We start from the raw sequence: 25730 nt of genomic DNA on the forward strand, positions 1-25730 counted from the left end.
TGTCTACCTCTTAACTCTGTCTCCTCTCCACTCTGCCTACCTTTCAACTCTGTCTCCTCTCCACTCTGTCTACCTTTCAACTCTGTCTCCTCTCCACTCTGTCTACCTTTCAACTCTGTCTCCTCTCCACTCTGCCTACCTTTCAACTCTGTCTCCTCTCCACTCTGTCTACCTCTTAACTCTGTCTCCTCTCCACTCTGTCTACCTTTCAACTCTGTCTCCTCTCCACTCTGTCTACCTCTTAACTATGTCTCCTCTCCACTCTGTCTACCTCTTAACTCTGTCTCCTCTCCACTCTGTCTACCTTTCAACTCTGTCTCCTCTCCACTCTGTCTACCTCTTAACTCTGTCTCCTCTCCACTCTCAGTCTACCGACTCCCAACTGTCTCCTCTCCACTCTGTCTACCTTCCAACTCTGTCTCCTCTCCACTCTGTCTATCTCTTAACTCTGTCTCCTCTCCACTCTGTCTACCTTTCAACTCTATCTCCTCTCCACTCTCAGTCTACCTCTTAACTCTGTCTCCTCTCCACTCTGTCTACCTTTCAACTCTGTCTCCTCTCCACTCTGTCTACCTTTCAACTCTGTCTCCTCTCCACTCTGTCTACCTCTTAACTCTGTCTCCTCTCCACTCTCAGTCTACCGACTCCCAACTGTCTTCTCTCCCCTTTCAGTCTACCCAGGCTCTCAAATCTGTCTCCTCTCCACTCTGTCTACCCAGAGTCTCAAATGTCTCCACTTTCAGTCTACCCAGACTCTCAACTCTATCTCCTCTCCACTCTGTCTCCAGACTCCCAACTGTCTCCTCTCCGCTTTCAGTCTATCCAGACTCTCAACTCTGTCTCCTCTCCACTCTCAGTGTGTCTACCCAGACTCTCGACTGTCTCCACTCCACTCTGTCTACCCAGACTCTCAACTCTGTCTCCTCTCGACACTCAGTCTACCCAAACTCTCAACTCTGTCTCCTCCCGACTCTCAACTCTGTCTCCTTTCCACTCTGTCTACCCAGACTCGCAACTCTGTCTCCTCTCGACTCTATCTACGTAGACTCTCAACTCTGTCTCCTCTCGACGCTGTCTAAGCAGACTCTCACCTCTGTCTCCTCTCCACTCTGTCTATGCAGACTCGCAACTCTGTCTCCTCTCGACTCTGTCTACACAGACTCTCACCTCTGTCTCCTCTCCACTCTGTCTACGCAGACTCTCAACTCTGTCTCCTCTCAACTCTCAGTCTACGCAGACTCTCACCTGTCTCCTCTCCACTCTGTCTACGTAGACTCTCAACTCTGTCTCCTCTCGACTCTGTCTACGCAGACTCGCAACTCTGTCTCCTCTCGACTCTGTCTACGTAGACTCTCAACTCTGTCTCCTCTCGACTCTGTCTACGCAGACTTTCAACTCTGTCTCCTCTCGATTCAGTCTACCCAAACTCTCAACTCTGTCTCCTCTCGACTCTCAACTCTGTCTCCTTTCCACTCTGTCTACCCAGACTCGCAACTCTGTCTCCTCTCGACTCTATCTACGTAGACTCTCAACTCTGTCTCCTCTCGACGCTGTCTAAGCAGACTCTCACCTCTGTCTCCTCTCCACTCTGTCTATGCAGACTCGCAACTCTGTCTCCTCTCGACTCTGTCTACGTAGACTCTCAACTCTCTCTCCTCTCGACGCTGTCTAAACAGACTCTCACCTCTGTCTCCTCTCCACTCTGTCTACGCAGACTCGCAACTCTTTCTTCTCTCGACTCTGTCTACGTAGACTCTCAACTCTGTCTCCTCTCGACTCTGTCTACGCAGACTCTCAACTCTGTCTGCTCTCAACTCTCAGTCTATGCAGACTCTCAACTCTGTCTCCTCTCGACTCTCAGTCTATGCAGACTCTCAACTCTGTCTCCTCTCGACTCTCAGTATACGCAGACTCTCAACTCTGTCTCCTCTTGACTCTGTCTCCTCTCGACTCAGTCTACCTGCGGCTGCAATCAAATATCTTGGCCCAGAATCCGGATAGTGAAGGGCAAAACCAGAAAGCATGGGATAGTGTACCCTCTAACACCCGACAGCTATCACATAGTGGTGAGACAGAAGGGTATATCTTGTGCAACCTAGACTTGGAATAACGTAGACCAGGGGTTCCCAAACTTTAGAATGCCCCGGCTCACTTTGAAATCTGAAAATCTTCCGGGGGCCCACCCAACCGTTTAATCACAACTCTGATCAACACAAAAGACTAAGATGGTGTATTTCCCGATATGTTTTTTATAGTTTTTTTTCCCATTAACAGAGCATGTGAATTTGGGCATAAGTGAAATTAATAATCCATCCATATCCACACACAAAAACATTTAGGCAAAATACCCAAAAGCAGATTGCCAACATTTTCTCCCCCCTTACTCATCAGAAGTATTTGCATGCATAACACATTTGTTGAGACAAAATGTGATGAGCAACAACAGAAGAAATCAATCCACAAACTATTAATGCTATGCTGTGAAAAATGCCATCTTATCTGTTTAAAATACATACTACAGCATGCTTTGGGACGCGTCATCAGTGATGTTAGCTGGGGTCGTAAGGTGTTTCGGGTCTGTCAACATCATACACTCTCGCCCAGTAGACCCAGCTGAGGCCGATTAAGACCCCGACCCGCATCCCAGAAGCAGCCGCTCACGTATCAGCCCTCCTACTCTGTCTGCAACGTTGCCCGTGGAAGGGCTGATCACGCCAAATCTGCTGCAATAGAGCTAGTGCTACATGGCAGCATTGCAAGACCATTCGGTGCATGGAGGGTCTAAGGCCCTGTGGGTGACTCCCGGCCGCGCTCCTCCTCCGTCTCACCAGACCCTCCGGGGGCAAAGGCATCCAGAGGCAGAGAGGATGCCTCAAGGACGCCTCAAGAAGGCCTGTGCGCTGCACGTCATTCGCCTGCGCCGAGCACCTTGCTCTAGCCTGAAGGACCCCAGGCCGCGCCGATCTTTGCACAGATTTTCAGGAGGCTAATCCGTAGCGTTTGTGGATTTCTCCCTCACGAGAGAGCCAGGCTGGGGTGCTAAACCCATCCCGTACCGGATGACGTCTCTCCGACCGTCAACTGTCTCTCCAGCTTGTCACCAAACTATACTTGGTTGTCACCTAGTCTATTCCTAAGTGTCACTGGGCTGGCCAGGGGAGCCAGGATTCTATGTTTAAAATACATACTACAGCATGCGCTGGGACGCGTCATCAGTGATGTTAGCTGGGGTCGTAAGGTGTTTCGGGTCTGTCAACATCATACACACTCACCGGATAAAAAAGTTTTAGGTGCAAGGCACAGGAGTTTCCATAGAGCAGTAGAGAGAAGGAGCCAGCACTCGAAAATGTCCTTTTGACGGTTTTATTCCTGTTTCAAACAACAACGTACGCATTTCAGCAAGAAACTCACCCAACTCCCTCTCTTCTACCGTCCTCTCCTTGCTTCCCTCAGCCGAGCAATTTGCTCTCCTGTCCACTGACGAGGCTTCCACCACTCTTCTATCCTCTCTCTCCTCTGCTCTTGATTCTCTCTGCCCACTCACCACTAAGCCTGCCCGATCTTCTCCCCCTTCTCCTTGGCTGACTGAATCTCTGCAAACTTATCAAACTGAGCTTTGGGCAGCTGAGAGAAAATGGAGAAAATCACATCACCGTGAAGATCTCTCTTCCTACCACCTTATCCACTCCAACTTCACCTCTGCTGTCTCCAAAGCAAAAACCTCCTTCTTCATCTCTGAAATCCAGTCCTCTGCATCCAACCCCAGTAAACTGTTCTCCACCTTCTCCACGCTCTTCAACCCTCCCTCCCCTCCGCCTCCCTCCTCCCTCTCTGCTGATGATTTTGTAACCTTCTTAACTAAAAAGGTGGATGACATCAGCTCCTCCTTCCATCCTCCAGGCACCCTCACTAACACTCCCGACTCCAATCCTGCTTCCCGGCCCCCTGTCCCTGGATTTCCTTCCTTCTCTCCCCTTTCTCCCGATGAAGTGCTTAAACTCATCAGCTCGAACCGAGCCACTTACTGCCCCCTCGATCCTATCCCTTCCTCTCTCCTCCAAACCATCTCACCTAACATATCTCCCTTCCTCACTACCTTCATAAACTCCTCTCTGTCCTCTGGTCTTGTTCTGCCTGCTCTAAAGACTGCAAGAGTCAAGCCTCTGCTTAAGAAACCCTCCCTTGACCCTACTGCTATTCAGAACTACAGACCTGTCTCTCTTCTCTCATTCCTTTCCAAAACCCTCGAACGAGCAGCGTCCGAACAACTTTCTCTCTATCTCTCCCAAAATGACCTCCTGGACCCTCTGCAGTCCGGTTTCAAGGCTTCTCACTCCACTGAGACAGCTCTTCTTGCAGTCACAGAGGCCCTTCACACTGCTAAGGCCTCATCCCTCTCCTCTGTCCTTGTCCTCCTTGACCTGTCTGCTGCCTTTGATACAGTCAACCACCAAATCCTTCTTTCCACTCTGTCTGACCTCGGCATTTCAGGTTCTGCACTCTCCTGGTTTGCTTCCTACCTCTCGAACCGCTCATACCAGGTCTCATGGAGAGGGTCCCTCTCCAGATCCTGTCCTCTTACCACCGGTGTCCCCCAGGGCTCAGTCCTGGGCCCCTTACTTTTCCTTCTCTATATCAGATCTCTTGCCTATGTGATCTCTTCTCATGGCTTTTCTTATCACTGCTATGCTGATGACACCCAGCTTTTCCTTTCCTTCCCCCCCTCCAACACTCAAATCGAGGCTCGCATCTCTGCATGCCTCAAAGACATTGGCGACTGGATGTCTGCCCACCACCTCAAGCTCAACCTTGACAGAGCTACTCTTCCTCCCAGGGAAAGACTGCCCTCTCGCAGATCTCTCCATCTCCATTGACAACACCACTGTACTTCCCTCCCAAACAGCTAAGAACCTTGGGGTGATCCTTGACAACCAGCTGTCTTGCTCAGCCAACATAGCTGCCAGTGGCCTGCCGTCCATTAGGCGAACTAGGCAAATGCTAGGGGCGCTTGAGCCGTTAGAGGCGCCAGAGAGGGTAAAAATCTTTATTTTTTATTTTTTTACAAATACTTTTCATGATAATAGGCCTACTATTATTTTACAATAGTAGACAAAAAATAAGCAGAACAACGTCTTAACACGTTCACTGCCATTGGCGAGTTGACTCGTCAAAAAAAATCCAACGGTTGACTGCCATTGGCGAGTTGACTCGTCAAACTGTTTTTTCAGTGGTTTCCACTAGCTGGCGCCCTTGGGCAATAGGTGAATGTGGATCCGACCTCTCCCGCTGCCCCGGAAGTACTCTAACAAATATTTGTATATAAGGAAGGCGGGATCCTTTGTTCGGGGTGGGTTGATAGTAGGTTGGTTAGATACAGAGAGAGACAGCAATACATAGCGATTTATAGATAGAGAATTTCAGCAATTTAGCAATTTATAGTCAGATTTAGAGCGAGTTGGTTAGCGTAGTTGATTTAGTTTGTTAGTTGTTAGTACAGTAGTAGTGTTTAGTATAGTCTTTATAGTAGATTTAGTTTAGATAGTTAGTTAGCGCGTATTTACAGTTAGTGTTCATTGTAGTTAGCTTAGCTCATTTAGCGTTAGCGTTAGCGTCAGTTCATTTTAGTATTTCGCATTTATTCTAGTTCAGTTTGATCGAGTTGGTAGCCGGTAGATTAGCCTTATTTCAGTTCAGTTTGATCTAGTCGTAGCAGTAGTTGTTTTATTTCAGTTTTTAGTTTAGTTGGGAGTGGGTACGTGTTTGTGCCATGCCGGCCAAACGCAAGCGGTCTTCGGCCAAACGCAAGCGATCGGCGGATCAGCGATCATTGCTCGATTTCTTTTCCGTCCGAAATGAGCTTGTGCCGGAGACCGATTCCGAGGTCTCGGATGAAGAACGGGGTGAGCCCATGCATGTCGCGGCTGCGGCTGCTGGGCTGACTGAGTCCGAGTCGAGTGACCTCACGTCTTCCCCAGACGCGGAGGATTCTGAAGAAGAATGGGCCCCGTCCAGGAGCGAAGCTCCACAGAGCAGTGGTAAGACGATGTTTGAGATGACTTGTGTAACTTGTGTAAATGTAATTACTATGACTGTACAAAAGCCAGCAGTCAGTCAATTCATTTTACTGAATTTCAGACTCTGAAGATGAGCCTGTAGCCAGCTGTAGCGGTACAGCATCTGGTGCCACAGCCTCTGGTGCCAGGAAAATGGGTAAGATCACACTTCAGAATCAGGTTTATTTTCACATCACAGGTTCCAGCCAGAATTCCAGAAATTCTAGAACTCCAGAATTCAGTACCACACATATAAAAAACACTATTTTATGGTAATTATGTATTTCTATAATTTGCAGATGGAGCTGGAAGTGGGAAACGTCCTCAGCCTGCAGGTCCTCCTGAGTGGTGTGACATTGACTGGGAGCCAACCCACATCCCCTTCACAGCAGAACCGGGTCCGCATAGTGGTGGTGCTGCTCAACCAGTGGACTTCTTCCAGCTCTTCCTGAACGATGAGCTGCTCCAGGACATTGTAGTCCAAACTAACCTGTATGCCCACCAGTGCATCAGTCAGGTCAGTGAGGCTCTGCCACATTCAAGGCTTGGGAGGTGGAAGGACACTACAGTGGCAGAAATCAAGAGCTTCTTGGGACTATATTTCCTCACTGGGATCGTCAAGAAGCCTGAACTGTCCATGTACTGGTCCACAAATGAACTGCTTGCTACCTCCCACTTCAACAGAACCATGTCTCGCAACCGCTTTCAACTCCTAACACGATTCCTCCATTTCAGTGACAATGATGATGTTGACGATGCAGACAGGTTGTTCAAGGTCCGGTCAGTTTTGAATGACCTGTTAGAAAAGTTCAGAGCCATGTTCACACCAAGTCAAAACATCAGTATTGATGAGGGGATGCTCCTGTGGCGTGGGCGGTTGGCCTTCAAAGTGTACAACCCACAGAAACCCATAAAGTATGGGATAAAGTCGTACATACTCTGTGACTCCCAGACAGGTTACTGCTACAGTATGAAGCCCTACTGTGGTGAGCGGTCCTCCCTAGGCGAGACGGTGGAGTTCCTCCTCGGGGACTTGGCAGGGCAGGGTTACCACTTATACATGGACAACTATTACAACTCTGTTGCAATGTGTGCACAGCTGCTGAAGTGTCAGACCCATGTCTGTGGCACTCTGAGGAGGAACAGGGGCGAGCCACCTGCTACCAAGGTTACCAACCACACCGTGAAGATGGGGGAAACGGTCATGCGCCACAATGGTGGCACCATGGTTCTGGCCTGGCGCGACAAACGAATCGTGAAAATGGTTTCCACTATGCACGACGACACGATGGAGACAGTGCAGGTCAGGCAGAAAGGCAGCAGAGAGAGGGTCCCACATGCAAAACCCAAGTGCGTTGTAGACTACAACAAGTACATGAATGGGGTAGACGCGGGGCGGAGGAGGAGGAGGAGGAGGAGGTGGGGGGTGGGGGGCAGTGACCAACCTGCAACCATGCCCCGGGCACCATACCTGGACCCTCAAAGCAGGCTGCAGGTCAATCTAGCGGGCCATGTACTGGCCATGATACCAGCCACACGCAAAAAAGATGGCCCAACGAAGAGGTGTAGGGTTTGTGCAAGGAATCATGTTAGAAGCGAGACACGCTACTATTGTGTCGAATGTAGGGTCCCATTACACAGGGCTCACTGCTATGAGGTGTACCACTCGATGAAGAACTATGCTCAGTGGTGCTGAGTAGGCATGGGTCGTAAAAAAAAAAAAAAACTGCCAGGGAGGTTTTGTTTTTGATGCTCTTTGTTTGATTGTTTGCTAGCTAGCAGGAATACATAAAAAGCACCTGCCGATTTTCATGTAACTTTGTGGATGGGTGTAACATGGGCCAAGGAAGTACCCATTACATTTTGGAGCAGTTCTGGATTCGGTGTACGAGCCCAAACCGGTTTGATCACAAACCGAAAAAACCTATATATAAAAAAAAAAAAAAGCTGAGTGACCTGTGGTCTGCTCTTGTTTTGTATTTATTTTGACATTTATTTATTTTATTATTGTATTATTCCTCTATTATTGAAAACAACTATTGTTCAGATGTCTGATGTCTCACTGATGCCAAAAATAAATGGTTAAAGTGACTGTTCTGCCTGTTTGATTGAATTTCACAAATCTGCATTTTTCTCAGCTTTCCTTCTCAGACGCTGAAACCATGCTGTATTCAACGGCTAATATCTACATAACAGAACATGATAAAAACTAACTCTTTTAGACAGAGAAAGCACACATTCTATTAGTTCTTTTTAGATGATTTGTGTTCACGAAGTCCTAGCAGAAAATAATCCTCGGCTCTTGTAAGATGAGCCAGAATCCTCAAAAAAACCCTTGGCAGAAGCTACCTACAGTATTGAAAAAACGGCTGGCAGTGAATGTTTTAAGTCTTTAAATAATAGTGAAATAATTTTTCTAATTCTGGCTTTCTGGCTGCCTGGGCTACAGCACTTTCACCATGGTCCCTAACCCATACCACCCCACCCCCTGCGCGGCCGCGCCCCCTTCTACCTGCTCGGAGCTTTTTCCCAGGGTGGGGGAATGGAGCTGGAAGGTGAGTGCTGAGGGTGCTGCAGCACCCCCTGGTGGCAAGAAATGGGATTTTCGAAATTGTTGGATTTGGCTGTCTTGTGTTTATACCACCAACAAGATGCATTAAAAAACAGTGCTTCCCAGCTCTAATCTTATTTCATACGCTCTCTCTTCAAAAGTGTTTGATTTTCATCATAATCTGGTTTTCCATAATAATAATAATAAGTTCAGTGTTTATGCCTGTGTTGCTGTCTGTTGTAGTGTAAAATGACTAAAGGGAGAGCAGGTGCTTACATGAAAGTGAGTGAGAAAAGGAGAAGATACTGAATAATGACAACACAACAGTATAATTCTAATGTTAATTTAAAATTAAATATTCTTCTAAATATGGATGAAAGTCCAAAAAACGTAGGGGGTTCCTTACAGCACCCCCTACCTAAAAGTACTTCCAGCACCACTGGCCGGGAGGGCGATTCTGAACCTGCACTGCAGTGGTGGAATTAGCTGTGATATAATTTTTTTTATATTTTCTTTGGGGGAGGGGGGAGGGGGGGCACCAGCAAAAATCTTGCCTAGGGCACCAACTGATAGCTGCGACAGCACGCTCCTGTAGGTTCTCTCTCTACAACATCCGCAAAATCCGTCCCTTTCTCACAAGAGAAGCGACTCAACTCCTGGTCCAGTCTCTTATCATCTCCCGCCTGGACTACTGCAACGTGCTCCTGGCCGGCCTACCTGCCACCGACATCCGACCGCTTCAGCTCATTCAGAACGCTGCAGCCCGTCTGGTATTCAACCAACCCAAATTCTCTCACGTCACTCCTCTCTTCCAGGACCTCCACTGGCTTCCCATCTCGGCCCGCATCAAATTCAAGACACTGGTACTGGCCTACAGGGCTGTACACCAGTCAGCTCCCCTGTACCTGCAATCTATGGTCAGGTTCCAAACCTCTCAGCGCTCCCTTCGCTCCTCCACCAGTGTAGGTCGCCTCGCCCCTCCTTCGCTACGGGGGCTCAAAAGTCGCTCATCCCGATCTCGACTCTTCTCGTCCCTGGCACCTCAATGGTGGAACGAGCTTCCACCTTCGGTCAGGACAGCTGAATCACTGCCGATCTTTCGGAAAAGACTAAAGACACACCTTTTCAGGCTCCAACTGGGCCCTTCTTGATCTAACTTCGTTCTCTCTCTTTCTAAAAAAAAAAAAAAGAAACTAACCTAAACTTGTACCACTAACCTAAACTTGTACCACTGTTCCTTCAGAAGTTGTAGTTGTCATAGACTGTGCTCCATAGTTGATTGCTTTTGGATAAAAAAAGCGTCTGCCAAATGACGTAATGTAATGTAAAAATGTAATGTAAGCCTTCGTCAGCGTTGTGCTGTGTAAGCCGGAAAAGGGCGTATAAATACAGCCAGACAGGAAGTACAATCAATTAGTATAGAAAAAAATATATATTCAAAAAGTGCTTTATGCATCGATGAGATATAATAGAATACAACCCAGCATAGTACAATATAGTATAATGTACAGTATATATATAATTATAAAACGGCTCTCTCAAATCAAGCAATCTGATTGGTTCACAGCCATTGTATAATTCCAGTAACCGAGTTCAATAACCCATGGCCATGGGGTATTGGTTGCCATGGCAACTCTCTTAAGAGAGTAATAATAAGGCTTACCTCAAATGACAACGTAGAAAAAAAAATGGCGGAGACAGCTGTCAGATCCTTGTGAATCGATCTTCGCTTATAACTTTACTAATACTTCGCAGAAAATGATGTTTTGTACAAGAATAGATGCGGGCTAATGTCTTCTTTGCAAAAGAAAGGCTGTTAACCCCGCATTTAACTCCGCATTTAACCCCGTAACGTTAGTTGGTGTCAGCTTTGCAGAGAGCATTCAGCTTCTCAACAAGCGCTGAGAATGCAGCGCTGCTGCTCGAGCTGCCTGTCGGGGTTTCCAGAAAAATCTCAGCTACTCAGCAAGCGCCAGGATTGGCCAATGTCAACTTCAGTCTCCAGAACGATCCAATCAAATCACCCGCATGTTCTTGCGGTCCCGCCTTACAGTAGTGTTTCAACTGACTCTATCAGAATGACATGCCAGTCGGAGTCGGACTTATAGTATTATTATTATTATTATATTATCATACTTGGAAACCGTTTTATAAAAGCAATATAGCACTCGAGCAGCGTGTGTTGTGGAATATATCCCGCTGATAAACTGTTGTTATCCCACGAGGCCGCAGGCTGATATCCCGTTTATCAGCGGGATATATTCACCACAACACACTTGCTCTCGTGATATATTGCTTAATTATATCATATTAGAAGCACAGACCACAGCCTCGAAAGAACGACCTGTTGTCTTCAAAGCGACAGCAGGAGAGAGATAAAAATAAAACAAGGACTGGACTTTGTAAGTATAAATTTAAAATAATAAAATAAACAGTCAAGGAAACAGTCCCGTTGTCTTCAAAGTGACAAGACAGGAAGGAGAAAACCATGACTGGCACACATGTAGGCTATAGATTTAAGATAGTGACAATTCAAATACACAAAATACAATATGAGAAATGCTTTTACAGAAAGCAGCCCAACAGTAATTCTTCATTTAGCCCTTTCAGGTGTTCTGACTGGAGTGTGTGGATCCAAAACTATAAGGCTCGGTCCCTATCGCCAGCTCTTTTTAAGGGGCTGACAACCTCTATTCCCTGAAACCTGAGTGTACACTGTACACACATCATGGCCCATAGAATTAAAATGTCTAGCCACAGATGACTTTTCATCTCTGTTTCTAATGCTACTTTTGTGTTCACAAATGCAAGTTTTGAGTTCCCTTCGATTCTTGCCCACATAAATATTGGAACAGGAACACTTTAGCAGATAAACCACAAATTTAGTTTTACAAGAAATTCTATTATTAATGTGGTATTTTTTACCAGAATGGGGGTAGGTAAAAAATTCCCCTCTGATCATAGCATTACATTGAACACAATTGCCGCAAGGAAAATTACCAGTTGGCAAGTTTGATAAAAAATGTGTGGGGCGTGTGTAACAATCTGCTTTAACTAGAGCATCTCTCAGGTTCCTAGCACGTTTCTGTGCAAAAATGGGGGGCTTCTCAAACACGTGGCCCACCAGGGGGTCACTGTGTAGGATGTGCCAATGTTTGAGAATGGTTTTCTTAATGTCCAATGAGGCAGGAGAAAAGGTAGTAGCACAAACAATATTAGACTTCCTCACAGAAGGGGCTTTAGGTGTTAGCAGGTCCTGAGGCCCCTAACCCTCTGCAAGCACTTACTAAGGTTTTGGTTATCATACCCTTTGACCAAGAACCGTTCACATAGTTCAGAGGCTTGTTCCTCAAAAGTGCTATCAGTACTACAAATTCTCCTCATTCTCAGGAGCTGGCTATAAGGTAAACCTTTCTTGAGACTGGGGGGATGGAAGCTGGAGAAGTCTAGGAAGCTGTTTCTGTCGGTTTGTTTTCTATAAACCTTAGTCATAAGATGTTCAGATTTAGTAACCAAAACATCTAAAAATGAAATTGATTCTAAACTGTGATCTAAAGTAAATTAAATAGAAGGCAGTCTGGAGTTAATGTATACCTTGAATTCTTCCAGTTTGAGTTGAGAGATCCCGTGAAGATGAAAAAAATATCATCTATGAATCTCAACCAGCAATGTAACAATTCTGAGAATGGATTATTTTGATACACGAAATCTTCTTCAAACTTCCCCATAAATATATTTGCATAATTGGGCGAACAGGGACTTCCCATACTCACACCTTGGCATTGAAGATAATGTATAAAGCAAGCACGTGGGTCCTTGGCCAACAGGATTGTCCCTTAAAGTCGAGCTGCATATTATACAGCAGGGCTATTCAATTAAATTGTTCAGGGGGCCACATTGTCAGAAACCTAAGGGGCCGGGGGCTGGACCATTCCCCGAGCTATTAATCCCATTCTATGTACACTTGACACAATGCACCACCACATTTTCAAAACTTTAATTTCACTACATTGCAAAAGTAGCTTAATTTAAATTGAAAAGTGCTTTAAATTTCTGTGCAACAAAAGCTGTGTTAAAGCACCAAAAGTAAAAACATATTTGAAAAAAATCTAAGCATTCTACAACACATGTCAGCCATTTGAAATATAATTTAGTCAATTCTGACATCTCTTACCTATAGCTACACTACAGCATTTATAGTGCATCAGGAAAGGAAGACAACTGTAAACATTTATTGTTTAGAACCTAGCACAGTATTAAATACTGAGTATCTCATGAAAAACTATTAATATTGCATCTTTTGTGTTTAGCTAACGTCACAGCATTGTAACATTTAGTGCAGCAAGAAAGGAAAACTACTGTAAAAATTGTAACCATTCTTGTTTAGAACTAGCTACATCACACATCTCCTGAAAAACCATTTATAATGCACTTTCTTGATTAGCTACATCACACCGCCATCTCCTGAAAAAACATTAATATTGCACCTTTCTTGTGGCTATACATCACAGGAAAACATTTATAGTGCATCTGACTTGTTTATTGATGTAAATTCCCTGCACATTAATGCCTATTTAACTTAGCCTGTAAATTTCATGTACATTCAATGTAAACTCTTATTATATCTAACTCTGACTGTAAATTAATGTAAATCCACTGCCTATTTAAGATATATTTAACTCAGTCTGTAAATCTCATGTAAATCCAACGTAAGGGTTAGGGTTAGGCATTCATATTTATCATCCACAGAACACTTCACCACTCATGTACATATTGTATATATTGACTCGATTTGATTTGATTTGATTGCACTTGCAACCTTGCGATTGCCGTTAGTGATCTTCCTACTTCTTATCCCTGTATATTGATGTAACCGCTACGCTGCATACAGTTTGAGTTGAGACAAATTCCTCGTATGTAACTTCCATACTGTGGCAATAAAATTGATTCTGATTCTGATTCTGATTCTGATTTAGCTCACTTTAGCTACATCACATCTGAAAAACAACCAGTCGGGTGTAATAAGTAAATTAAGTTTAATTATTATTATTGTTATATTTTTATTTTTTAAGAACTCATCCAGGGGCCGGTCTGACTTGATTGGCAGGCTGGATTTTGCCTGCGGGCGGCCAGTTGAATATGTCAATATACAGCATGTCCTGCATTCAAATGTATTTTTTTCCTGATATATCTCAATTTAGACAAATTCAATTTCATTCTATTTTCACTTTTCACTTGAGCAGATCTGTGAATCAATAGCAATTCCTAAGTATTTGAGCTCATGTAGGCCTACCCCTTCCAGCTTCCACTTCCAATACAAGCAGACATCATGTTGGAAAATAACATTCCATCCAGTTAGACAAATTAACCACAGCATACTGTTTTAGCATGCACATGCACAACTGCATACTGTACATCTGACAAGTCACATTAGATGGACAATTAGCTGACAGGTTGTTTAAATATAAAGACTAAACAACAAAAGCCCCACAACTGAACATTGAGGTAGACTATCACAAGTTACAAATGTGGTGCTGTTTTCTCTACCACACTGCCCCCCCCCCCCCCCACACACACACACACACACACACACACATACACATACACACACACACACACACACACACACAAAAATTACAGGAGGATTTTTTTTTAAGTTTCCAATAACAGGAGGGGGAAAAAAATAGTTTCCATCTTGAGAAAAGATTTTCGCGAATAAAGTCGAAATTTCGTGAATAAAGTCGAAATTTAAGCACCAGGCAGAAGAAAAAATAAATCAGGAGCAAGTTTTTATTTATTTATTTAAAGAATAAAGTCAAAATGTTGAGATTAAAGTCGAGATTTTGTGAATAAAGTTGAAATACTGTAACGAGAATAAAGACGAAATGTTGAGAATAAAGTCTAAATGTATCATTGCCCCTGGAGCATTATCTCCAAAGACCAGACAGGCTAATAGCGCACTCAATCGCGTTCTTAGTAGTTCTTAGCCTCTCTGGTCCATTTGGATTACCAGGGGCACAACATGTCTTAAGACCAGAGAGGCTAAAAGCTAGGCTAGGCTGGGCCTAGACACCCAAGCCAGCCACCCCCACCACCAGGCTGCCACTACCCAGGCTAAGAGCCCCTCTCCCGGCCCCAGACACCCAGGGCAGCCACCCCCACCTCCAGGCTGCCAAAAAAAAAGAAAAATCAACTCCATCAAAAGAAGTTATAGGAGAGCACCGCCCACAGTGTATAGTCTATATACTGTACATAGCTCAGTCTCCGACTCAGTCAGTGGTAGGCTATATCCTGAGTTTTTGAAGTGTTGCTATATTGATCGCAATGCCATATGACTTCAGTTTATCGTACCCACCCATCCATATGCCAGAGCGCATTGGGACCTTTGCAGTGACAATGCATGTGTCTTACTAATTAATGCTACGTTTTGTACGTTAATAGTAACGTATAAAACGTTATGTTAGGAGTAACATATCTCCTGAGCTTATAATGGTAACGTTAACATATTACTGTGAGAATATTGCTGATAATCAGTTGTTCAACCTAAGATATTGCAATAACATAAGCCAAATGTTGGCTTATGTTATAAGTTATATGTTATAAATATAATGCTGACAGATTTGAGACTTTGAGAGATTTACTTTGAACCATTTGGTATGTCTATCTGCCAGCGTGTTTTTGTCAATAAACATTGCCAACAAAGAACCTTGTTGTGTAGGCTATGTACTAAGGTAAATCATGTACCCGAATGTACCGCAAATATCACAGAACAAGCCCATTATAGTTGTCTGGTCAGAGAAGGCAGGTAGTTAATAAGATGTGATATAAAGATCTTTGATGTCGAGTGAACCAGCTTGGACCAAATGATGAGGAAGAAGAATGTGAAGATGGAGAACCAACCGACTGCTTCAAATCAACAAATTATTTATATTGATTGAAATATGGTTATCTGTAACAATTCGGCATACACAAAGGCTACACCATGCAACATATATTTCGATATAATTCAAACTTTAAGAATGGTTTATTTTCCACCATGGTGGGCTGGACTGCTGTGCGGTTACCTATATTTGTGTCAAGTGTTGCTTGGTAGATTATCTATATATGCCTAATTTACCAGAAGACATATTCATGCAAGACCTTAGGCTATGTTGAGTTCTATCGATCCAATAAAGTATGTTTTCAAATAAGGATGACATATTAAATTGCTGAGCTTGGCGGATGCCTCAAGACAAGTGTGTATCATCTTTAAATGTCCAATACCATACAGAAGAGCAAATTGAACAAACGACCAACAGCATTCAAGTCTGCAAAAACTTGTGATTATGTCACGTTAACATAACCTTATGATGCTTACTGTATAACATGGGCAGACCATTTAACGTTGCTTTACATACATACATTAGATAACGTTAAATGGTCCGCCATGTTATGAGCGTCACGTTACATGTATGCCATATATACAGTTACGTGTGTCTACTAACATTATTAAAATATCATAAAGTAACGCTATTTTCTGATAATTTTCTAAAGTATGACTTGGCACACCGGCCCGTTTCCCGTGTGGTTGGGACATATCCTCGCATCCTCCTGGAGCTCTCTCTCCCTCGCTTCTCTCTTCTCGCAGTACTGACACCTCCCTTCAGTGCAGGGGCGTCGTGACAGGGCGTCTGCGTTGATATGGCGTGCTCCGGCCCTGTGCTCGATGGTGAAGTTGTAGTCCGCTAGCTTTTCCAGCCAGCGACACACCTGCCCCTCTGGTTGTCGGAAGGACCACAGCCACTGCAAGGCTGAGTGGTCAGTCCTGATGGTGAATTGAGGCAGACCCAGGAGGTAGTAACGGAAGTGCTGTAGTGCCTCCACGACGGCGAGGAGCTCCCGGCGGGTGACGCAGTAGTTCCGCTCCGCTTTATCGAACGTTTTGCTGAAGTACGCCACCACTCTCTCCCCGTCTGGCCCCACCTGGGACAGCACGGCTCCCATACCCCCGTTGCTGGCGTCAGTGTCCAGTAGGAACGGCAGGGTGCGGTGTGGTGCTCTGAGCACAGGGGCCTCCGTCAGCGCCTTCTTGAGGGAGTCAAACGCCTGCTGGCATTCTGACGTCCAGTGGAAGTCGTTGTTCTTTTCTTTCAGTCGGAACAGGGGCTCTGCGATTTTAGAAAATCCCTTTACGAATCTCCTATAGTATGAGGCGAGCCCCACGAAGTTCTCGAGCTGTCCCTTGTCCCCGGGGGTGGGCCACTCCCCTACCGCCCGTGTCTTCTCCTTTAGTGTGCGGATGCCCCCTGCGCCAATGCCGTGCCCCAGGAACTCCACCTCTCGCTTCATGAAGTGGCACTTATCTGGGTGTAATTTCAGGCCCGCCCCCGCGATCTTCTCCAGCACCCTCCGTAGTGCCTCCAGTGCTGTCCGGAACGAGCTACCGTGTGCCAATATGTCATCCAAGTAGACGACACATTCTCTCTGGGGAATCTCCCCCAGCAGTTTCTCCATCAGTCTTTCAAACGTTGCTGGGGCGTTGCACAGCCCGAAAGGGAGGACTCGAAACTGCCACAGCCCTCTCTCAGTGCAGAAGGCAGTTTTCGGCTTGGCTTCATTACTGAGGGGCACCTGCCAGTAGCCACTGCGCAGGTCTAGTGAGGAAAACCAGGAGGAGTCCCCCACCACATCTAGCAGTTCATCAATGATGGGCAACGGGTACGCGTCTTTCTTCGTCACTTTGTTCAGTGACCTATAGTCCACGCAGAACCTCATTTTGGAGCCCTGTTTCTTTTTTACCATCACCACCCCTGATGCCCACGGGCTGTCGGACGGCTCGATGATCCCCCCTCGCAGCATTACCTCAATGGCCTCATTCGCTGCTTCCTTATATGCTGCCGGGAGTCGACGGGGACGTGATCTGATGGGATACGCCCCCTCAGTATCTATCTGGTGCTGCACGAGGTGTGTACGGCCCAGTTCCTCGTCCGAAAGGGCGAAACTCTCCTTAAACTCTAACAGCAACTCTAACAGCTCCTCTTGCTCCTCGGGCTCTAACCCGCTACGGTTGCGTTCCCACATCTCTCTTATCGCCGCCACCCTCTCTTCCCCCCCGCTCGTCTTTGGCGTCTCTATCGACGGGGGTCCCAGTGGCGTAAAGGGGGCTGCCGTTGCCGACAGGGGCTGGCTAGTGGCCGGGGGAAGGGGCTGATCGTCGGGGGAGGGGTTGAGGGGAAATGAGGCTGGTGGCTCGGGGGCATAGCCCTGCGGGATGCTAGGGCCGGTGGGGGAGGAGCTATCACTGATGGACGGGAAAACTGCAGCGTCCCCGCATGTCTCCATAGCTCTCACCGTGAGTGGGTCTGTTCTCGGGGCTTGTGGGAGGGGCATTAACTTGACTGTGGGGCCGCCAGGGAAACACAGGGTGTTTTCCCCTAGGTTCATTATGCAGCGAGTAAACTTAAGAAAGTCTAAACCCTCCCCTTCATGGGAGCCAACTCACCGGTCACTGTCCGCAGTTCCTTCACTGTAGACTCCAACTGCACTCCCACCGGAACGAGCTCAGGTCTCAGTATCGTTGCAGTGGACCCGGTGTCCACTAGGGCCACATGCTGCACCCCCGCCAGGCTGACAGGGACGTAGCAGGACCCCAGAAATTTCCCCACCCTTGTCCACCCCACCACCATGTCCGATTCGGCGTTGTTCTCCGCTCCGGGGGAAAATGGAGCCTCACTCCTCCAGCTGTGCCATCAGGCTCCTTCTGCCGATGACCGGGCAGCATGGGACATGATACCGGGGGTCCGCTCCGTCCCTTCTACACGAACCCCGCGTCGTTTCCCCGCCCCCTCCCTCGCCTGCGGCATTCCCTTGCCAGATGTCCGGGGCGGTCACACTCCCAACAGCGCCTCACTTCCCGTTGCGGTGGTGTTGCACTGGGCGGAGATTGCAGCGTCACAGCCCGTATCAGCTCGGTCATCTGTTCTGTCAGCTTGTTCGCCCATGCTGGTTCGTCCTGGGCCGGGTTGTACTCCACTGTAGCCCTCACGGTGGGGTTGCCCCCCCCCCCCCCCGCGCTGTCCTCCACCGCCGCCGCCCCCATGATCTCTCTCTCTGATGCCAGCTCCAACGCCTCCGGCAGCGTCCTTGGGCGTGCCAGCTCGGTCTGGGCGCGCAGCCAAGGCGGGGTCAAAGCTCGGACAAACTGATCCCTGGTGAGTGCACTCTGCACCTCTGGTGACATTTCAGTATATGCCCTTCTTGATAGAGTCTCAATGTCATTAGCCAAACCACGCAGTGACTCGCCAGGCTGTCGGCGTCTGTTGCTCAGTTCGGCGCGTTGTATACTCGGCAGCTCACAACGCCCGAATCTCCTCTGCAGGGCCCCCACCAGTGCTCCATAGTCACCTCTTTCCCCATGGGCTTAGCATTAGCAAGCATGATGAGGCGTCATCCGCTAGGCACCTAGCTAGCTTCATTCCTTTCTCTTGCTTTGTCCAGCCCTCATCAGCCGCTATCAGTTCGAATTGGGCCTGAAACGCCTCCCAACTATGTTCACCGGTGTACCTCTGTGTCTTGGCGGGGGCCCACCCACTGTTCCTCGCTGGCGCTGGCTGCCCATGATCTCCACCGGCCTCCGCTGCTCCACGCACGGGCCCCCGTCCGCCCGCGGGGTCCGGCTCGGTGCTGAGTGCTGCCCGCTCGAAATCCTCCATCGTACGTCTGTATTCCTTCTTCACCCGTCTGTATTCCCCCTTTATGCTCGCCAGCGTATCCTTCCCCACGGACACCGAGGTTGTCTTAATCTTCGGTTTGGCTCCGTTCCCCTCCATCTCTCTCTCCTTTTTTTTTGTTACCGCGCGAGCAAGCGGCAAAGTTCGTAAATCCCACTTCTGGACACCAATGAAACGATCCGCTCCCGGGACCGTTACGTGAGGAAGAGAGGAGGCAACAGGCTTCGGTACAGGCTTTTTATTCACAGTTAGTTAACACTACAACTCTAGGCGGTTGTCACGCTCTAGCTAGCTACCGGCCTCCTAGCTTATCCAGACTCACGCAGGCATGCGCAGACCCGACCGGAAGAGGAAGTTTTCGCACTCATTCCCTTCCCCCCAGGAACCACCCTCCACATCAGTTCCTACCTAAACCCAGAGTCGCCACAGTATTATCAGCCAAAACAGGTAATCTGTTTTACTTTGAAAGCTGTCCCCGGAAGTCTTATATTTTGTTCCGGCTAGCTTGACACTGGTGTGGAAAAAGATGGCTGCTTCGGCGGCAACGGCGAGTTCTTCCCCCGGGTTGTGTCCAAGTTATGCCGTTATCTGCTCTTTCCTGGAGCGTTATGGAGCTCTGCTGGACCTACCGGAGCTCACCTTCCCTCAGCTGGAGCGATACCTCCGGGACACATCCTCAGGTAGGGCAGAGAAACACCACACCGCTAACGGGGAGGAGAGACTTCACCATTGCATTAACGATAGTGCTAACGTTACCGAGCTAGCAGGCTAGCAGCTAGCTAGTTGTGTGTGTTATTGTGTGGTTTTCTAACCTCGTTGTTTACTTAAATACAATTTACCACTGCCCCAGAGCTACAATTCGAAGTGGAAAATGTGCACATGCATAATTATATTCTTTTTCAGGTGTCAAGTGGCCGAATTATCCGAGCTTTTCTCGCAGCTTTGAGCTTTTAAATTGTGTTTAATTTTTTTTCGCCCAAGCAGCCTTTATCTGCTTTTGGACTCGTTGTAATACAACGCAGAAAGAAATGTGCATTGATGACAGTAATGACAGAGAGGAAGATTTTCTCATGGATTTGGTGAACACATTGTGATTTTAGATAGGCCTACTCAATCGAGAATTATGGCATTGCGTGAGATATGCATGCAATTGTGCGCTTTATTTACAGTTACAATATTTTGGCATAGTGGTTTGCTTGAGCTGTGTCAAGCCCTACAGAATTATATAGATAAAAAAATCGAACTTCCGGTTATACGTTTCAAAGTAATACTTTTTGAGGAATGCAATCTTTCACATAACATTATAGTTTTTGTATCTTGAAATAGTTGTAGTTTCACTATTTATTGAATCTGATTATACCTGAGACATTTTTCTTGTTATGTTTATCACTCAACTGTTATTTGTTTTTCCGATAGTGGGACATTTCCTACCTGTATTTTGAAAGCAAAAATCTCTTAACTTCCGTTTTTTTGTCGCTGGCACTTGCTAACTTGACTGAGCTTTTCGCTCTCGGTGCTTTGCGCATGCGTCCCCATTTCCCCATTGTGAAGTCTTCCTGATCGAGTATCTTGTAATTTACAGTGCACCTTGCATTCAGCTGCTCCATTGAAATGAACTGGCACAACAACCTGTTGATATTATTTTGTTTCATTCAATGTTTCAATGATATTATTTTATTTCAGTCGTCACATTAAAGTAGACTACTGCTGGGACTACTACAGCTCTTTTGCTTGTCGTTACGTACCGTTATGTCAAACTTAAAGAGCATGGTGCAGCTTGTCGTTACGTACCGTTATGTCAAACTTAAAGAGCATGGTGCAGGTTGGAGACCACATTGGGACTGGTATGTAGCAATAGGATTCTCTCTCTTAGTTTTTTCTACCCCTCCCCTCTCCACACTAGTGCTGCACGATGTGGGGAAAAGGTGCGATTGCAATTATTGTGGACAATATTGCGATTGCGATATAATAAAGAAATGGTATCTGGGGATGTGTCGGTATGAATTTTTGACGGTATGATAACCATGGACAAAAATACCACGGTATCGCAGTCGCAGACTAGTGTTGTCACAATACCAAAATTTTGACTTTGATACCGATACCAAGTTTAGTATCACGATACTCCATACCGATACGATACTCGATACTAGGGGTGTCACGGTACACTCAGTTCACGATACGATATGTATCACGATACTGGGTTCACGATAACGATACGATACGATACGATTTTAACAATATTTTTTTAAACTTGAATAATGACAATATATGACTGGAAAAGTAGTATTTTATTTGAAATGCACAAATACAAAACATGCTGTTGTGGGAAATTGTTATTACAATAACAACTAGAAAAAACATGAGATTGGAGATAAGGCTTATCTTGAAATAGAATGAGTTACACCGTCACTTAGATTTACTTTGAACTAAAAGGTTTCTCAGCAGTATAAATTCTCATTATGCATCTTCAAGACTTTTCTTAGTCTATTTTTTATGCATCTTCAGTTTTTCCTGTCAAGTAAACAGTTTTGCCAGAAACTCAATTGAATGGTTTCTCTCCTGTATAACTTCTCATGTGTCTCTTCAGAGACTTGTTCAACTGAACTACTTTCCACACATTGAACTTCAACAAACAAAGACGTTTCTTTGTCTATTTTTGAAGAAAAAAAAAAGAAAAAAAAAAATTGCGATATGAGATTTCATCTCAACAATACATATCGTGACGTTTTACTATCGCGAAATTTCGTGGGACGATATAATGTGACACCCCTACTCGATACTGATTCAATACCAAATAAATCAGAAACACAATTAAATTGTACAGGCCTGAACGAGGCCCCTGCCAGGCATGTTTTTTTTTTTACTAATCCATAAATGACTAATATGAATGAATAATGACATCACAGTCATTATTCTGTGATGTTAATATGATCCAAATCTGGCTTCAAACGGCCAAAATTTTGGTCGCCAGCGAGGGTCCCCCCTGCGGTCGGTTTAGGTTTTGAAGTCCCTCCAGGCCTGAAAAAATTTCTAGGGGAAACACTGGATAGTGTCACTTAACAGACATTTACATGAAAATCTTTGAGATGATCACTTTAATAAAAAAAAAGATATCAGATTTTTTTTAGTATGTATTAACAAATTCGAAATACATATCTGAATGAAATAAAAGTCTCCCCACACAAATATTGCTTTTTCACCCACAGCTCTATATTTTCACAACTTTAGAGTGACACCTAACGCTACTCTTCATAACTGATTGCAGATGTAAAAGTGAAACTCATGAAATGCCAAGATTCCCCCATGACATAAATGCATCTTAAATCTTGTCTCAAAAGAAGCAAAAAAGTAAAGCAAGACCAATCACGATAAATAAAGTAGGGTTGGGCGATTGGAGGAATATATTGCAGACTGATGATAGGCCTTTTTCACAGTGGCCATTTTGTGTCGAAAAGGCAGAGTAAACACAGGTGCAAGCTATTTTTCGGATCAGCAATAAATAAATAAATAGGCTATATCAGATTTTTTCTCTCAAAATTAGATTTTCGATTTGAATTTTTAATACTATTATACTTCTCTAACCATTTGTTGCCCTGCACAGCTCAAAAAATATTTTTTTCTCATGACACAATTTATGCTTTTACTCTGAAGGCAAAACAACCCAACTTCCTGTTTTAGGTGGCACTGCGCCTAACTTCCTGCCTGTTGCTTGCTAACGTAGTCACATGACACGGGTACAGACCAGACCGGGTGAGTCTGGAAACATAACGTTGATGCTACGTTATGCTACTCGGTGGCCCCACGTGTTGTTTTGTTGTTATGCGTCCAAGGCAACATTTCACCGTCCGGTGATAATGTGTTCGTGAAACGTGTGCGTGTGTGTGTGTGTGTGTGTGTGTGTGTGTGTGCGTGTTGTGGCTCGTGCTATCTTGTGCAGCGCGCAACATGCTGCTCGCATTCCTGTGCTTTTTCAGAGGTGTTGAAATAAGTTTGTTGTCTTTAGTAGCCACTAGCCACAGCCTTCAGAGAGACTTTACAGCGAAGGGATGAGGAAGCTCACTTGTGCTTGCCATGATGATGCCTGTCTGTGTCTGGCTGCGCTGCAGGCGTTCTCATACACTAACGTTAAACGTTGAATGAAACGAAGGGGGGGGGGGGGGGGGGGGGGGGGGGGGGGGACCAAGACGTTCCGAACCGTGTGCCGAACCGTGGGGGCTGATCCGTACGGGTCACGGATTATCCGTGATCCGTCCCAGCCCTAGTGCAAGCAAAACGGTAATGAGGGGTTCCAACTTCCATGACGTTGGCTGAGTCCACCGACTGTTGATTTTTGGGGAGATTTTTTCAGGCGATTGTTGTCATTTTAATTTACTGATTTAATTAAAGCGTGCACGAATATGACGGAGCGAGAGGGAAAGAGACAGAGCGAGAGAGAGACATGCGGCTCAGCTGTACACACACACACACACACACACACACACACACACACACAAGCGCCACACAGCGTCGAGCTGCACAGCAATGGGACTGGGACAGTCACAGAGAGCTTGGGGGACATTACACATTACTAAACTACAAATGCTCAAAGGAGCAGGAGCAGAAACAAGCGTTTGACACCGGTGCGCTCACCTGGGGAATACGACATGCAGGATGATTAGGAGCGATGCGTCCTCGCATTTAAAATAACTGACGAAGTCTGACTGAAACTTAAACGCAAAGTAGCCTGTAGAACAAATACCCGAGCTATGCGTCCTCTGATTTAAATTAACAGCCAAGGTCCGTCTGAAGCTGAACTGAAGCTACTCAAAGGAAGTAACACAAGCAGCCTGTAGATACTGAACATTATTTGACTGTTAGATTCATACACCTTTTCCGCTTAGCTCCACTCTCTCTGCCTGCCCGTCTGTCTCTCTGCCTGTCTGTCTGTTAGGGCTGGCACAGATCAGAAAACCCACAGTTCGGATTGCGTGACGGATTTTGAGCCACGGATCACGGGTTTTTCGGATCAGCAAAAAAATCTCAGATTTTTTCTCTCAAAATTAGATTTTCGATTTCGATTCGATTTTTTAAAGGGCCCATATTTTGCTAATATAATGTATTATTATTTTATTGTTGGCCTCCAGTAGAGTAACTTATTGCATCATTCATAGTTGAAAAAACTCAGTTTATCTTGTACTGGCTCTCACTGCCACCTTCAGTTCAGCCTCTGTATGAAACGCTCTGTTTTAGGTCCTGTCCTTGAACCCCCACCCTCCGGAAAATACTCCAGGAGGGCAGCGCGAGGAGTTTTTGTGTTTGGCCGCGGAACGTGATGCCCTGCTCGGCCAGCCGCCGAAGGAAATGTCCCGGCACAGCCCGGGCCGAGCGGAGCTAGGGGATAGATAGTAGGGCTGTGGCGATTCACTTATCTCCCGATTCGATACTATCACGATTCTTGGGTGCCGATTCGATTTATATTGCGATTCTTAAGTATTGCGATTCTACGATTATTGCGATTCGATATTACGATTTATTGCGATTTTTGTTTATTTTTTTCTTTTCTTTTTTCAGTTTGTTTGCTTTTTTACACTAGATTAGAACATGGGAAAAGTTGAATCATACACTAGAGACTGTATATTATATATCATGAGTAGGGCTGGGCGATATAGTTAAAAACAGGGGCGGACTGGGATCATAATTCAGGCCGGGCATTAGATACCAAGCAGGCCAGGCCGATATGGGCCAACGCGCGTGAAATTTGGGCCGTTTGAAGCCAGATTTGGGCCGTTTGAAGTCCAATTTTACAATGAGATGCACCCACTTTAACCCTGAAGTGTAACTAATAAAGTAATAAAACCACTAGTAAACCAGTAGGCGTCGCCTAGCCTGCTGTTCAGTGAGTGGCCTGACTGCAAGCACCCAAAAATTTTTTTTTTTTTTTTTTTTTTAATTTGCGATTATCGATTCTGGAATAAAAGATAGATCCAAAAAATCGCAATACTTAGGTGAATCGATTTTTTCCCCCACCCCTAATAGATAGCTAGGGGGATGTTGATATATCAATTGATAGCCTTGCTTGTTACGCCCAAGTCACGTTTGTTATCGATTAGGGATGCACGATATATCGGCAATCATATCGGTATCGGCCGATGTTAGTCATTTTTTAACATATCGGTATCGGTCCGATGTTGCAATGTTAATATCGGTTATCGGTATCAGCCAAATTCTTCACATTGAGATTAAATAATGCAGTAAATCTATGACTTATGGGCTTTTACAAATGTTTTTGAAATAAAGAAATGCATTACTTTTTCAAATTCAGTGTTTACATGTGTTTTTCAGTATGTACAACATTTTATTATCATAGAAATGTGTTTTTATACAGATCATATCGACATCGGTAAATATCGGTTATCGGCCATAACAGCAATGTTAATA

At 45.7% G+C, this 25730-nt stretch overlaps 1 protein-coding gene across 1 annotated transcript in view; it reads left to right on the forward strand.

Moving 5' to 3' along the window:
* Positions 1 to 19839: 19839 nt before the first annotated feature.
* Positions 19840 to 25730, forward strand: part of rsf1b.1 (remodeling and spacing factor 1b, tandem duplicate 1) — a gene marked incomplete at its 5' end in the record, with an annotated part of 67657 nt that continues 61766 nt past the window's right edge. Inside the window, one exon of the mRNA XM_083646141.1 lies at positions 19840 to 19993. Coding sequence (XP_083502267.1) covers positions 19840 to 19993 — 154 coding nt within the window. The remainder of the gene's footprint in view (positions 19994 to 25730) is intronic.

The sequence above is a fragment of the Poromitra crassiceps genome, assembly GCF_964638095.1.
Source record: "Poromitra crassiceps genome assembly, chromosome: 1".
NCBI classification, from domain to species: Eukaryota; Metazoa; Chordata; class Actinopteri; order Beryciformes; family Melamphaidae; genus Poromitra; species Poromitra crassiceps.